General features: G+C 39.2%; 1 protein-coding gene across 4 annotated transcripts in view; it reads left to right on the top strand.

The window, feature by feature from the left end:
- The first annotated feature begins 445 nt into the window (after positions 1 to 445).
- The window catches only part of MLLT3 (MLLT3 super elongation complex subunit), a 143616-nt gene continuing 129515 nt past the window's right edge, over positions 446 to 14546 (top strand). For 2 of the 4 annotated variants that reach the window (XM_062600167.1, XM_062600166.1), the window contains exons 1-2: positions 446 to 665; positions 928 to 1108. In XM_062600167.1, coding sequence (XP_062456151.1) covers positions 654 to 665; positions 928 to 1108 — 193 coding nt within the window. In that variant the 5' untranslated portion in view covers positions 446 to 653. The remainder of the gene's footprint in view (positions 666 to 927; positions 1109 to 14546) is intronic. The other 2 variants (XM_062600169.1, XM_062600168.1) reach the window with 1 other exon arrangement.

Genomic DNA, 14546 nt, shown 5'->3' with positions numbered 1-14546 from the left:
CTGCTTCCCCGCGGGTGGCACCGGGTGGGGAAGGTGCCTCCTATTTCCACCTGCGGCTCTCGGCGGCGGGCGGGGCCGAGGCCCGGCCGGCGGCGACGGAGCCCTTTTCCGAGCCGAGAGGGGGCGGCGGAGGCGCCGCAGGGCGGCCCTGGCACACCGGGGAGGAGAAGTCGCCGCCACCCCTCACGGCAGCGCGGCGATGCTCCCGCCGTCCCTCCCCCCACCGGTAACCTGTCACTTTAAGCGCGGCGGGGCCGGGGGCGGGGCCGGGGGCGGGCTCGCGGCCGCGCCGCCGCCCGCCATTGGCTGCCCGCGGCGCCGCGGCGCCCGCCCCTCGGCACACTGTTATGTCTGTGTCTCGGTACCAGCCTGGCGGGCGGCGCGCATGCGCGGCGGGCGCCCTTCCAGCCGCCGGGGCCGGGCCGGGCCGGGCCGGGGCTGCGGCCGCCGCCGCCGCCGCCGCCGCCGCCTCGGTGCAGCGAGAGGGGCGGAAAGAGGCAGGCGGGGGCAGAGGGGGGCAGAGCATGTCCGCCGCCCGCCCGCCCGCCTCTGCCGTGCGCACCCGCCGCCGCACCGGCGGCTTCATGAAGTAGCGCGCGGGGCGGGGGCGGGGGAGCGGCGCGGAGACCCCGGCGAGCCCCGGGGCGCCAGGCATGGCCAGCTCGGTAAGTGCCGCCGGGGGGCGGCCCCGCGCCCTCTCCGCGGGGCCCCGCGCCGCCGCCGGGAGCAGCGGCAGCCCCGTGGCCGCGGCGCTGCCCGCGCAGCCGCTGCCCTGCGGCCGGTTTCCCTGCCTCGTCCTTGCTCGCCTGCCGCCCGCCGTGCGCAGCTCTCTGCGGCGCTGTGGCCGCGCTTTGTGCGGCGGCGGCGCCCGCGGCGGGCGCTGCCGCCCGCGCCCGGCTCACGGCGCGCTCGGCCTCTCGCCCGCAGTGCGCCGTGCAGGTGAAGCTGGAGCTGGGGCACCGCGCCCAGGTGAGGAAGAAGCCCACCGTGGAGGGCTTCACCCACGACTGGATGGTGTTCGTCAGGGGGCCCGAGCACAGCAACATCCAGCACTTCGTGGAGAAGGTCGTCTTTCACTTGCACGAGAGCTTCCCCAGGCCGAAACGAGGTACGGCGCCGTGGGCGGCGCGGCCACGCGTGTCGGCGCTGCGGGTGGGCGCGGGGCCCCACGGAGCCGCCGCGATGCCGCCTCTGCCCCCGCCGGTGTAGCCGCCGTCCGAGCGAGGCGCCTCTTTGCTGTGACTGTGGGTCTCTTCTGTCTTTCTTTTCCTTTTTTTCCTTCTTTTTTTTTCTTTTCTTCCCCGTGGGTTCTGGCGCTTATGTTTTGAGTCCCTCCAGCACTTCCCTGTCTGTTTTGTTCTTGTGTTTTACACCATCGCCGGGGGTTCACCGTTGCCTAAATGCAGAGAGGCGCTCAGAAAGGGAGGTGGTGGTAGGTGTGTGCGCGTGTAAGCTGGGGAGAGGGAGATTTAGGAAGCCTTTTGTTTTCAGATCCAATTCCTGACCCTCTCGGTGTCCCGGTTGTTTCAGTTGGGTTCGTAGGAGTAACAGTGCAAATAAAGGTGCTTTCTTTGAGAGCAGGTTTATTTATCCAAGTAGACACAGTGGTTAGTAGTTATCTCTTGTCTGATCTGTAATCTTTATTGGCATTTAGAATTCCTGCAGTTCCTTAGGACAACATCATAATAAGTCCATTCTGCTTTTAGCTATGGGAAAAATCGAACACTGAAGGAGTAAGACCCAGGAAAATTTTCAGTGTTGAAATAGAAAAGTTTTCCTGTTGCGATATAAACATGCATACTTGAATTTAATGTTTCTGAGTTTGAAGATGCTGAACTGTGAAATTCTTTACATCAATTAGTGTGTGTCTTCAGGAGTATTTTGGCTGTCTTACTTAATTGAGTATGAGAACTGCAATAATATTTCAACTGTTGACACTTTTCTAGCCTATAAGATATTCATTGCCTTTTATCATCATACAGCTGAAAAAATTTTTAAATCTGTATAAAGTTAGGTATTGCACAAGTAGTTTTCTGTTGCTTGTATGTAATACTACCATATTTCTGAAGAATTTAATTGCCCAGATTGCACTGTGGATTCTTCCTGTCTTTCCTACTTTCTTCTATTTCTTACATAGGAAAACATGACTTTGAGTCAGTCTAAATGATTTGGCAAAGAAACTTTGGAGAAGAGGTCTGAGTACTCTAAATAGGTGAGATTGTATTGTTCATATGCAATGAATGGAATAATATGTTGAAATCAATGGCAGAAAGTGCTTTTAATGTTTTGAAAATCTCTTTGCATAGTGAGTGTTTGTGACATTGCTTTTATTCTCCATGCCTTTTTTCTTTTTCCTTCTCTTTTTTTTTTTTTTTTTCCTTTTTCCCCTCCCTTGTCCAGCCTCTGGGAACATAACTGCAGCCCAGACTTGGGGATGGTTGCTAGGTGTGGTTTGAAGCTTGTTAATAGAAATATATTTAGGGCTTTTGCAAGTGAAAGATGTATGGTTTGATCCTGGGAGTGTTCTGCTTTGTGTGTCCAGCTGCTGAGTTTAGTTATGCAGTCATTTAAGCCATTGTTTTAAAGTTTTTATTTTAGGGTTTTATTTGAATGTGTCTCTTTCATGATGTAACAACTACTGTGAAAAATGCCAGCTTATATAGCCTGAGAGAGGACTTGTCCTATTGTAATTATGTGTGACTCAGACTGTGGGAGAACATGCCCTGTTTAGTGGGGATTGGTTAGCCCTAAGCTTCTATGACGAGTGTTGCACTCTGGGGTTTGCTTAACTTTCTAAAAATACATCAAGGAGTGAAAAATGGTTGGAAAAGGAGTCTCATGATTTTAGCCCTCTAAAATCACCGCAGAGAAGCTCGGTATTGTGCTTCTGGGGATGTTTGTCTTTGGACTATCTAGCATGTTTTGTTCTGTTTAAAAGTGTTTAAAGAATTTGTGATGTCAGTGTACAGCCTGTGCATGAGTGTTTTGTTTATCTTTCTAACTTACAAAAAATATTAAAAATTTTCAAAAAATGTTCTAGATTTTCTGAGCTCTGTAAATAAATCAGTGCTGGTAGTTTAATTTGACCATGGATGGCCTACACAGTGGTATCTTGTGTATTGCATTTATTAGAAATAATATGCTTGGTTATGATTAGCTATTCACTATCACTGAAGTTGTTACATGCTTTATTATGCTGGCCTAAGTTATCTTATCAGTTAGAGGTACTTGTTAAGTTGTCCAGCCTAGGTTTTCACAGGTAGAAGTGGGTATAAAATGTTAGTCAAAGCAAAGTACCGCTATAATGACTAACCACAGTAACACTAAGTGTTTTGGTGAGTGATCTTTGCATCTCTCCAGGTTCATGTTGTAAGTGACTGCTCTAAAATGTATATTTAGAGCAGACATGAGAAAAAGGTGGTAATTCGTATGAAGTATGATCCAAGTATGAGCTCTTGGATCAATTGAGAATAATAAATGAATAGGATATCATGGGTTTTATTAGCTTATAATGTATTTCTGTTACTGGCTCACTTATGGACTTGTCATTTCAAATGTTCAAGGTGGAGGAGGAAGGTAAATTATATTTTTCTAAAACTTTTTCAGTGCAGTTGCTTTTCATGTTTGTGAGAGCAACTGGATAAACTTGTCAGTATACTGACTACAACTCTAGCTTATCTCCTCTGACACAGTGGCTGTACTAAGGATGTAGTACTAGAGACTGGTGAATTCGCAAGCAAAGGTGTGTCTGTGTATTTGTTCTGCTGACAGCTGTCATGCAGTTAAGAGAGGGTCCTGTACCCAGGAGTTCCATCAGTTTTAAGGTGGAAATCTCACTAGGAACAGTTTTCTGTTTCCAGAGTACAGAGTAGCTTGGTTTGTACACGTAAGTGCAATGGGAAGGTGACAGTGATTAACAGCAGAGCGTATGTAAGCTACACTGACTTAATGAAATAATCTGCATCTTTCATTATGTCTCACCTTAGAATCTTGAACTTGGCAGTGCTTTTATTTCTTCTGTTTGTCTTACGACGACTCAGTCCTTGTCCATGCTGCATGCATTTGTTGTCAGTGACTGGTTCCCATTTAATGGCCTGCTCCTGCTGTCTGACTTCCATTCCTAGTTCCATTGGGGGGGCTGTAAGACTGCTTCTGTGATTGAATAAGGTAGACTCATCCCCAGACTCTGTTTTGAAGTAGAGGTTGCATGACAAACGCTTTTTAAAATCATCGTTGTATTGCTTTACGTATCATGCAGTCACAAGTAAGTATTACTATTAGTTCTCAGCTCTCATCTGTTTCATGTTACTGAGTAAATTGGCTAACAGAAGACAAGAAGAGTTTCCAGATTTCTTTCAAAGTGTACATTGCTTTCCTTTCTCCATTTATGGAAAGGAAGTAGTGTTGAGTGTAGAAGTGCAGTGTTTTAAGGCATGTCTATGCAGAGAGTTCTCACAGGGTTGTAGTTCGTACTATATTATGCTGCATAACCATCAGACTGCTTTCAAAAAGGGACCTATTGCTCTTGTCTGATTAATATTATGTCATTGGATAGCATCCTAGCACGTAATTTAGAAATATTCTTCCCTTTCCTATTTAATGAATGTTGGCACTCTGCAGCAGTGGTCTAACTTACTGTTTGCCTTACAGTATTACATCTTGATAAGGAAACTCCTGATACATTTCTATCAGTCAATACAAAAATATAGATCAAAACCAACGTTGGTACTTGTGTGGCTTCAGGGGTTCAGGTTCTGTTAAAATAATAACATTTTTGGACAAACTCAAAATTTTTCTTCAGAAAAAGTGGACTTTTTAATGCTGATGATTTACTTGATATGAAAATGAGGATTTGGACACTAGAATGTTGTAACTTAAAAAAATGGAAGATGTTGCTTTGCTCCATGCTGTTAAAAAGGGAACAGAGTTTACTACACCTTATAATTCAGAAAGTTTTATTGTGATAGGACAAAGGGGTGGGAACAGAGTTGCAGGATAGCTTGCTAAAGGGTAGACCGAACTTTTAAGGTCTTCTGGAAAACTTACATTTTCAATATTGGTTACTTTTGTTTAAGGTTATCTGTTACTGTAGAATGAGACTTTAATGGATCGTAATATTTTGAAACAGACTTAACTAATACACTTCTGTGGTAATAGACTTAAGGTAAAAGGTACCAATGACTTCTTAATACACGCTTTTTTTTTTCTGTACTCATACCATGGCTTTTCCAGTTTAGTTTCCACAGTTCAACTAGGCAAACTTTCTGAGTAATCCTCACTAGAAAAGTCAAGAAATCCATTCTGGATCAGTCATTTTCTGGGTGTCCAGTAAAGAAGAAGAAACACTAAAAATTGCGATTCTTGTTTTCACTGACTCTTTAAAGAGAACTTTGCTTCAAAGCCCCTGGTATTTTGGGCCACAGCAAGATGATAATCTTTTGGAACTAGAAGGATGGTGTGAAAAACTGCAGTTTGGGGTGTGTTCTTCTCTATGGAGCTGGTAGCTGTGCAAGCCTGCACAAACACGTGAGCTGACTTTGGTTCTGACAAGTCATGGTATGTGGTGACATGTGCTGTACCAGTGAGACCCGGTTTGGCTCTTCCACCCTGAGGGTGTGGTAGTATAGTTGTCAAGTGGAAGCTACATTAGGGGCATTTTTCAGTTTGCTTTTTAGCTTGTCGTGGGACTATATAGACACTGAAGAAGTGCACAGATTAGTAATTATTTTAAAAGGGACCACTTATTTTTAATTAAAAAAAAATGTCTGTTTTGTTCCCTATATATTACCTGGAAATGAAAAAATGCTGGTCAAGTTCTGCTGCTATGCCTTTGACTTTGTCATACAGAAACTTAACTGAGTTCACTGCCTCAGACTCTAAACTTGTGATGGACAAATTGGTTCGATTTCAAGATGTAAACTGGATACTTCATGGAGATGTTGCTCAAAAGGAGTATTTAGAGTAGAACTTTTTTCCTTGTGCATTGACAGCTTAATTATCTTTTGATACGTAGCATTAGGTGAGCTTTCACAATAGTCTCTAATGACCTATGTTTTGAACATAAATATTCACATAAAGTATTCATTAAAGATATACTGGAATAAAAAAGGGAGATGTGTGTCTTAAAATGAACTTCATTTACAAAAACCAGACCAGTTTTCCCTTTGTTACCATGTAATACTTCTTTAAAGCTTGCTTTTTCAATGGATTTCAGCCTATTTGTGGAAAAAGGGGGGGGGGAGGAGAAGATCCTTAATCTCTCCCTCTTTTCATAGCCACATTATATTAATGTGACCACAGTGCAGAACCTGCTGCTTTTGGTAGCTCGCACGTTACTGAATCATACATTTTTAGAGAGCATTTCTAGGCAATATAATCTTTTTCACTATTCTTAATTTGTGATTCTTTTGGCAATTTTAAATATTAAATGCAAATGGATATTAGTCTTTTCCTGCTCCATTTGAAGACAATGAAAGACTTTTACTCCCCATTAATTTTAATAAATTGTGTGGGATCAGGATAGGTGCCTCTAATCAGATACTTATTTCTTGTATGACTTGTGTTTTCTTTTTGTACTACCTAGTACAGGCAGATGATCAAAATGAACAAATTGACAATTGTCTTTCTGCTCGATATTTGAGTAGAATGTTCAGCTACACTTCTAAGAATTTACTTTAATTGCAGTTCTGTTTTTTCTCTTTTTGTATTTTACATAAGCCTAACCCACTACACATGTTGAGTATGTGGGAATCTTTTCACATAAGTCTTCTAGTTACAATGTTCAAGAGTCCCAGGTTTGATAATGTGCTTTCAGGGCAGATGTTGCTGTTTCAGTTTCAGAACAGTTTTGTCATTGGCCATGTGTTTACTCAACAGTGGATCTCAGCTGCAGCCAGATACAACTTGTTCTAATATTTATTGAAAAATATAATTTATCTAACAGAAAACTCTGGTGGTTAAATATTGCTGCTACTTTAATCTGAAGCTGCATCTTTTTAAGTACAAGTGTGTTTTCAAGTACGGTCTCTGATTCAGCTCTGTGTAATTTACAAGGACGTTTCATAGTTTACTTTTCAAAGAGGTTGAGAAGAAGCTGAATACATCGAGGTGCATTTAAGTTTCATCAGTGCTTAAGTGAATCATTAGTAAAATAGTGGTAGCTTTTACAGTGAGGTGTTTCTCGTGCAGGAAAATCTGTTTCTAAGAATGAATTTCACTTCTTTGGTAGGCTTCTAAACAACATTAAGTTCACTATCAAATGCCTATGCTTTATTTAGAAATGTGTAGTGTAGTAAGGACTCAGTTTGTGGATTGGGTAATATTTACCTGCCCTGCATCTGGTGATCCATTTCCATTGGTGTAATAATTCTTGTTTAGAATGTATTGCTTATATTTGGTAAAGCTTACCAAAGAGATTGGCTTTCTGAAAAAGCTTGCATTACATTCAACTGAAATTAAGTTAGTATCAAGTTGAAGACAATGAATTCTTACACTGGCTTAAGATATTTAGTGACTATACAGTCTGGCAGTACCTCAGTATAACAAGACTATTACGTCATACAGTATGACAAATTTACATTTTAAGACTTCTTTTATTGTGTGGTTTCCTTGTTCAGTGTCTTTAATCTTCATTCTCTTTTATGGGATGTCTAATTGAAACTTCATTTTCATAGATTGTAGCGTATTTCTGCAAGGAAAAACAGGTATCTGTAAGAACTACTGATCAATTCTGGTTCTCATTTTATAACTCTGATGATCCTAGGTTATTAGAAAATATATACAGCATGCATTTCACATCAGGCTAGCTTTGAATACTGTTTCATTGTTATTACAGTATTTCCTGTTTCAAAAAGTTGTGGTCAAGTCTTTGTAAAGATACAATATTGATATTTTATAATTCTTCCAGATTTTAACTGACAGGAAACAAAATGTAGTTACAGGATTATCTGGGTACCCACATGATACTGGGTAAACATAGAACAATACTAACCTCAAAAAGATGCAGAAAAACAGATTCTTGCATGACAGATAAGCCTTATCTCCTCTAAGGTGAGGGAGAGATATCTCAAAATTGTAAAATCACTAGTTAAATTTGCTAGCATTTAAGGAAATTAAAACATCTGGGTAGTTTATTTGCTGTTTATTGTTGTTACTCTGTTTACTTTTGTACAGTTTTTATCCGTATAAAAGTAAGAGCTACTTATGAAGTCTTTCAATATATTCACTATTACAAGCTAGATAATCTGCACTTCAGGTATAATAATGTCTGTTAAGCTTTCCTCTCTGTATTAATAAGTGATAAAATATTGGAAATTTGTTAGTGTTCTTTTTTGGGGGAACTGTTTGGGATCTGACTGTAACAATGATGTACAGTATGATCTTTATTCATGTTTTTGGAAGAAGTATTAGAGAAGTTCTGCCTTTTGTTTAGTGGAATCTGGAAGAGACTGACCATGGTGGCTGTAGCCTGATAAAGACTGTTGGTAATGCTTGAGATAGGTGAGGAAAGCACAAATTTATGAATAAATTTTACATCCGGAAATAAACGTGTAAGCTGCTGCAGGCTGACAGCAGTCTTGTTCCCCCTCGCCCCACCCTGGGTGAGGGGGTAGGATGCTAGGATGCTTACAATGGTCACTTACACCATATGAAAGACAGGGAGTTTAGCTTGTATTTTATTGTTCTGTATCCGCCTCTCTGGTAGTGGTTGATAGACATATATGGAAAAAAAAAAATCAAATTCTAACACTTTGTACATTTTCTTGTAAATTGTGCATTCTCATTTTGTCATAAAACATTTGACTTCTAATCAAAAACTCTTTTTTGCATTTACATTGGCTTTTTGCTGCTCTATCTAGTACATAAAGAGGAAGAAGAAGAGACAGATATGTAAAATGTTTATATGCTTACTTAAATCCTTATATGGTAATTTATTTTAGAATGAAGTGGTTTAAGTGGTAAGCAGCGTAAAATACTAACATCACAAAATAGAAAACTTGTTAAAAACTCATTAGTCTTTCTTTTAGAGGTGCTGTTCTTTTTAAATAATGTTAGAGAACAAGATTCTTAGACTTGAGTATACTGATCAAAGAATTTAACATATGTAGCCTTGTTACCATATTCTCCTATAGAGTATTAACACTTAACTGTTGCTGTTACCAAGGATGATATTGTGCTAGCCAAGGACGATATCATGCAAGCCAAGGGCTGTATTGTGCCATCGATCTTGAGCAGAAATCTTGCACTGACTCTGAGGAGTTCAGATTTGTTTCTCTTCATTCCCTGTAGGGATCTGGTAGGGCTAGAAAAGTTTTGTTTCAAAATTCATGGCGTACTTTGGCCCTTAATATCATAACTCTCATGATACCATGTAAATGATTGATTGAGTGTAATTTTTTTCAAATATAATTAAGACCTGTTCTTGGCTGTTGATGTGTATGAATTGTCTTTTTATGGCTTCAGTATTTGGTTGATAACTTTATACAAACAAGCATATGTGTGTACAGTGGGATATGTATATATTAAATGATGTGTTACTCATATGGGTAAACATGAAGATATATGTGTTCTCAAATCGTTGCAAATGTGCAAAATCAGTTTTACATATAAAAATGAAGAACTAAGCAAGAAATGTGAAGTAGATTAATTTTGCTGATTACTGTTTGGATACTGAACAGTTGGTAGTAAGTCTAAATTTATTATTCGTGCTTGCTATTACAAAGCTCCTACAAAAACACCCTGTCCAAATCAATGAGACACTTAATCGTTTTGCTCTTGTTTGGGTGGAAGTTGTTAAAACATAGTGTATCTCTGTGGAAGAAGGGTAGAAGGACAAGGTGTTCTGTGTTTGTAGGCTTGTGAGGGAAATCAGGGGCTACTTGCAAGGAGACAGTATTTTACCTTTCCCGTGCTAAGCTTGAGGGACAGATGATCCAGAAAGGAATAATCCTCAGATTCAGTAGAGACAGAGCTACTTGGTATTGTGAACTGGAAGCTGGTAAATGGGGTATTTTCCATCATGCATGTGGGAAATGGTGACAGTCCAGAAATATCATTGTTATTCAGACCGACTTCATGGTGGAGAATTACAAAAGTTCCTTGAGAAATTTTGAGTAATAAGCATTCCAAATAGGTAAATGGTATTTGGATTCCTCTTGAGATTCAGTGCTGGGTCCAATAATTATCAAGAAAAGATCTTTACTTGAATCATATAGTATAAGAAAAAACATGCAAATATTTTACAGAAGCATTTGATAAAATCATTACAGAATATTTGGTTCTAGATCATCACAGTACTGGTAACAGTTTACTGAAAAGTAGGACGGAGATGGGTTGGATTTGAAACTGTGCTCTGTAAATGTGAAGAGGTCTTGCATAATATTCAAAGACAACTTGGGTACTACCTGATGGGTTTATTTCTTGCTTGTCTGATTTGTATGCATATCACATTTCTAGACACATTTGGTGACTGAAAATGATTTAATACTAGTGCAAGGAGATACATACTATGTAATGCATATTAGAATGTGTAGAATCATGTTAATGGGGTTTTTAGAGCCATATTAATGGAGTAGAAATCACTTTCATAGCTATGTTTTTATAGAAAGATTTTAATGAAAGTTACATCGCTAGAAATATTGTAAAATGCTTCTTTACATCTACCTAAACACATACAGTTGAATAGCTTCCACTTTTAAAAGAATGGCATGCTCTTGTATTATTTTCAAGCTGGTATTGCAATGTTTTGCTTGTGTAAAAAAGTAAACTTCTACTTGGGAGATGAGAGGAAAATAATATGCGTAATTTTGTTTTTCTGAGTCAAATCTAAAACCTGATCTTTTTGACCCATACACATAACCGGTTGCTGTCTGCTATGAGAAGTCCACTTAGAAATTGGAGTCGTTGAAGGTTTGGGATCTGTGCATGTTGTGCATGTTTGCTGCTGCTTGTGCCGTTGCTGTGGTTGGGGACTGTGTATCATTGTAGGTGGCCTGGGAAATCGCTGGCTCCAGAGCTCCTGTTCATGTGTGGGGCTGCAGGGAGGAGCACATGAAAGATTTTTTTTTTTTTTTTTTTTCATAGCAACATGTTCTTCAAGAACTAGTTGGTAAAGTAAGAGAGAGAGAGTGCTGGCAGTGAATATCCATTTATGAAATCTTTGGGTTCTGAGGAAATGGGGAGGAGAGGTGTTGGAGAATGTTCATGTGTTTGGAAACAGAACACGTCTAATGATTATGCAAGCTGATCCCTAAACTTAGCTGCTAACTAGAGGATGATAGTACAGTTGTACTGGTACAATTAACTGTCCTTTCATTTACATCATTTAAAAAGGATTAAATTTCAGATAAGCTTCATTTCAATATAACAGATGATGGCAAGGAATGAAAAAAGCATATGGTAATTCCAGTAGAATAGGGTAAACATATACATACCATTTGAGTAAAAATATTGGGTCTTTTGTAACTAGCAGTTTGCTTTCTCTTTCATTTTAAAACTATTTCTAGTTAAAACACAATCTTAAAAGAAATTTCTTTGCCTGTATGCTACAGAGGAAATAGAAACTACTGATCTAGTGAATTTTCATGATTTAGTGAATTTTCCTGTAATCTGTGAAAGTTCCATATCTCTGTTTTGATGCTACTGCTGTTAAACTTATCCTCTCGTAGCTACAAAGTTCTATTTTCTTCTGTGATACAGTTCCCATATGGTTAAGATTTTACAATTTTGGGCACTTAAGTTGAAGGTGTTTTTGCCTGGCTGTTACTTAAAGGACACCTTAGATGAAGGAGTAAGTACATTGTTTCTGTGACTCTGGAATATTTAAAAGATCCCATTTGTGCATAGCAAATATTCTTGAACAAAAGCTGTAACTTCAGTAAATTTGACAAGGCTTTCTTTGCTATTTTCAGTTGAGCTAAGTGTCATCCCAGTTTTGCATAATATTGCTACTGTATCTTCTCAATAAAAAGCATTTTATCATAGTGTATAGTTTACTCCATAACTCTCAACAGTTAGGTTAATAGAGAGAGCAGTGTAGTAAAACAATTGCGTGTCCTTATTTGAGGAGTAAAGGACACTTCAGACTGTGAAGTCAAACTTTGTATTAATAAACTTCATTTTTTCTTTTTAAAATAAAAAAAAAAAAGAGGAAAGATGTTGGTCTTAGTGTGAGGACCAGTGCACTCCCTTTTTGATTTAAAAAGGCAACTAGAACATCTGGATATATTCTGTATTTTCTGAGCCTTGACCTCTTCTTTTCCCTTTCCGTAAGTGTGAGGAGACAACAGTGTTACAACAAACCTTGATATTAACTTAGCCAATATCCTTTGTTATAAGGCTTTCATTGTTCTTTAGTGCTAATCCTCACCATACTGCTTCCTTAGATGTATAATTTTTAGTAAATGGACTACTTACAGCTGCCTATTACAAATACTGTAAGATATTTGTGTGTAAATTACAATAAAATGACTCCATCCAAGTTTTTTGGCTGCCTTTGATAGTCTTATGTAAATATACTAAGACCAGTCTTTGAAGCTAAATCAAATAAAGTAGCCCAGCAACAGTGTAATGAAATTGGTTTGCTTCTGCATGCTGCTGCTGCACAGTCCTATCGCTGTGCATGGTAAGGCAGGTGAAAGCACTGTAAGCATGAGTTGCATTGTCTATCATTAATACAGAAGAAAAAGATACTGAAAATGACCAATGATCATTTACCCAAGCAGTGAAGTATGTCTTACTTCAGTGCACCGGTGCAAGTCTAGGGTAACTCTAGGGAAGCTGCAGTGATCTGTGTTCCTTAAGTTGGACCCACACAGACAGGTTCTTGTTAACAAGTGTTGTATGTGAATCCATTTACAGCAGTTCTGTAGCAGTGACCAAACAATTTCAAGGTGAGGGTGAACTGCAGAAACTCTGCATGCACATGCCCTCCTCCCCAATACTTTAAACAGCAACAACAACAATCGAAACCGAAACCCCACACCAAATATTGACTGTTTCACATGAGGGCTATAAATTGGATTATTAAGGAAATTAGGTTAGGAAATGAAAAACAAATACAGAAGAACAGGAATGAAATGGCATTTAGCACAGATCATGTAGCTGTCCAACAGTTTAGACTGAGATGCTGTGTTACATCCACTGTATTTAAATGCCTCTGCTTTAGAGACCCGAAAATGGCTGTTTGACATTGCACTTAATCAAAAGCTGTTCTTGAAAAGGTGGTCATCAATTATTTTGATGTTTATTTCAGTCTTTTTTGTTAAATGTCAAGTTGTCCCATACTGAGAAATTTAATTTTCATCTACAAAATCCTTTCTGAACAAACTGTCTCCAGCAAGTGTACTTGAGAACAAAGTTAACATGTTACAAAAATTATGTTGTCAGACTATGGAATGATTTTGTTTTCATTAGTTTTCAGGCTATGAAAATGATAAATAGTAACAATCTGGTTTCTATAGATCAATCTGCATTAGATTACTTCCTTAAAATTTTGATACTACAGTTAAAGGTGAAGTTAAATAGGTGCTGCAGATTTTGCTGATTGCTATAACAGAATAAGTTAAGTTCCACTGATCTATTACTCCTTGTCTATGAGGACATTTTTGTGCTAATGGCTGAACTTCAGGTTTACGGGGATTGTAATAATCTACTTGTAGATCAACGCTTTCAGTGTAATGATCAAAATTCTTTATTTAAGACTTTAAAAGTTTGGATTTCTTTTTTATTTTTATGAATAGTCTAAATTGGGATGTTATCAATGATTGGATGTTTTTAAGCTTTGAATTTAGATTCTTCCTCATAGCCTGTCCTGAAGTCTAGATAAAACAGGTTCTTAATTCGTATCAAAATTAATTTTTATTTTGTGGTATCTATTTTTAGTGATGCATTTAATATGTAAATATTAAGACTTACCTTTTTATCTACCATATTATTTCAGTGGTTTGCAAATGTGGGCATACACTATAGTTCTAGAAGCACTGTTTTTTTTGACTTGATCAGTAAGTGGTTTTGGAATTCAATGCAATGTGTTTGCCTTGAGCTTCAGTCATTTAATCTGAACTCTGACTCTCCTGAAAATTTCTGGCACATTCTTTATTTGAAAAGAATACTATTTAATAAAAGAAAATAGCATCTGCATCTTTGTATGAAAATAGTAAAGCAAATTAACAGCTGTTAAAACTGAAATGCAGTCAGGCACTGGAGATGAGACTCACTTCTCCTCTCTCCTCCTGCTCTCTCCAGTTGGTTATTTTTTTTTTCAAACATTTTATGTAGCCTGCTGTGCTTTTAATTAACCTCCAATAACTGGTCTCTAAACAATTTCTCTAATAAATTGGTTTCAGAAAGCTAATGTGGGACCCCAAAAGCTTGCTGCATGTTAAGGGCATAGTAAATAAAAAAAGACTTTCTAGCAAAGGCCAGCTATGTGATTAACATTTTTTTTCCCCAACTCCTTCTCTCTGCTGACCAAAGTTAAGAAGAGTAGATTTCAGAAAAAATATTCAAAAACAGAACTAATCCTGATAAATATTTCTTTTTCTTCA

The sequence above is a fragment of the Rhea pennata genome, chromosome Z (assembly GCF_028389875.1).
Source record: "Rhea pennata isolate bPtePen1 chromosome Z, bPtePen1.pri, whole genome shotgun sequence".
Classification (NCBI taxonomy): Eukaryota; Metazoa; Chordata; class Aves; order Rheiformes; family Rheidae; genus Rhea; species Rhea pennata.
This window is presented reverse-complemented; position numbering and strand designations above follow the sequence as displayed.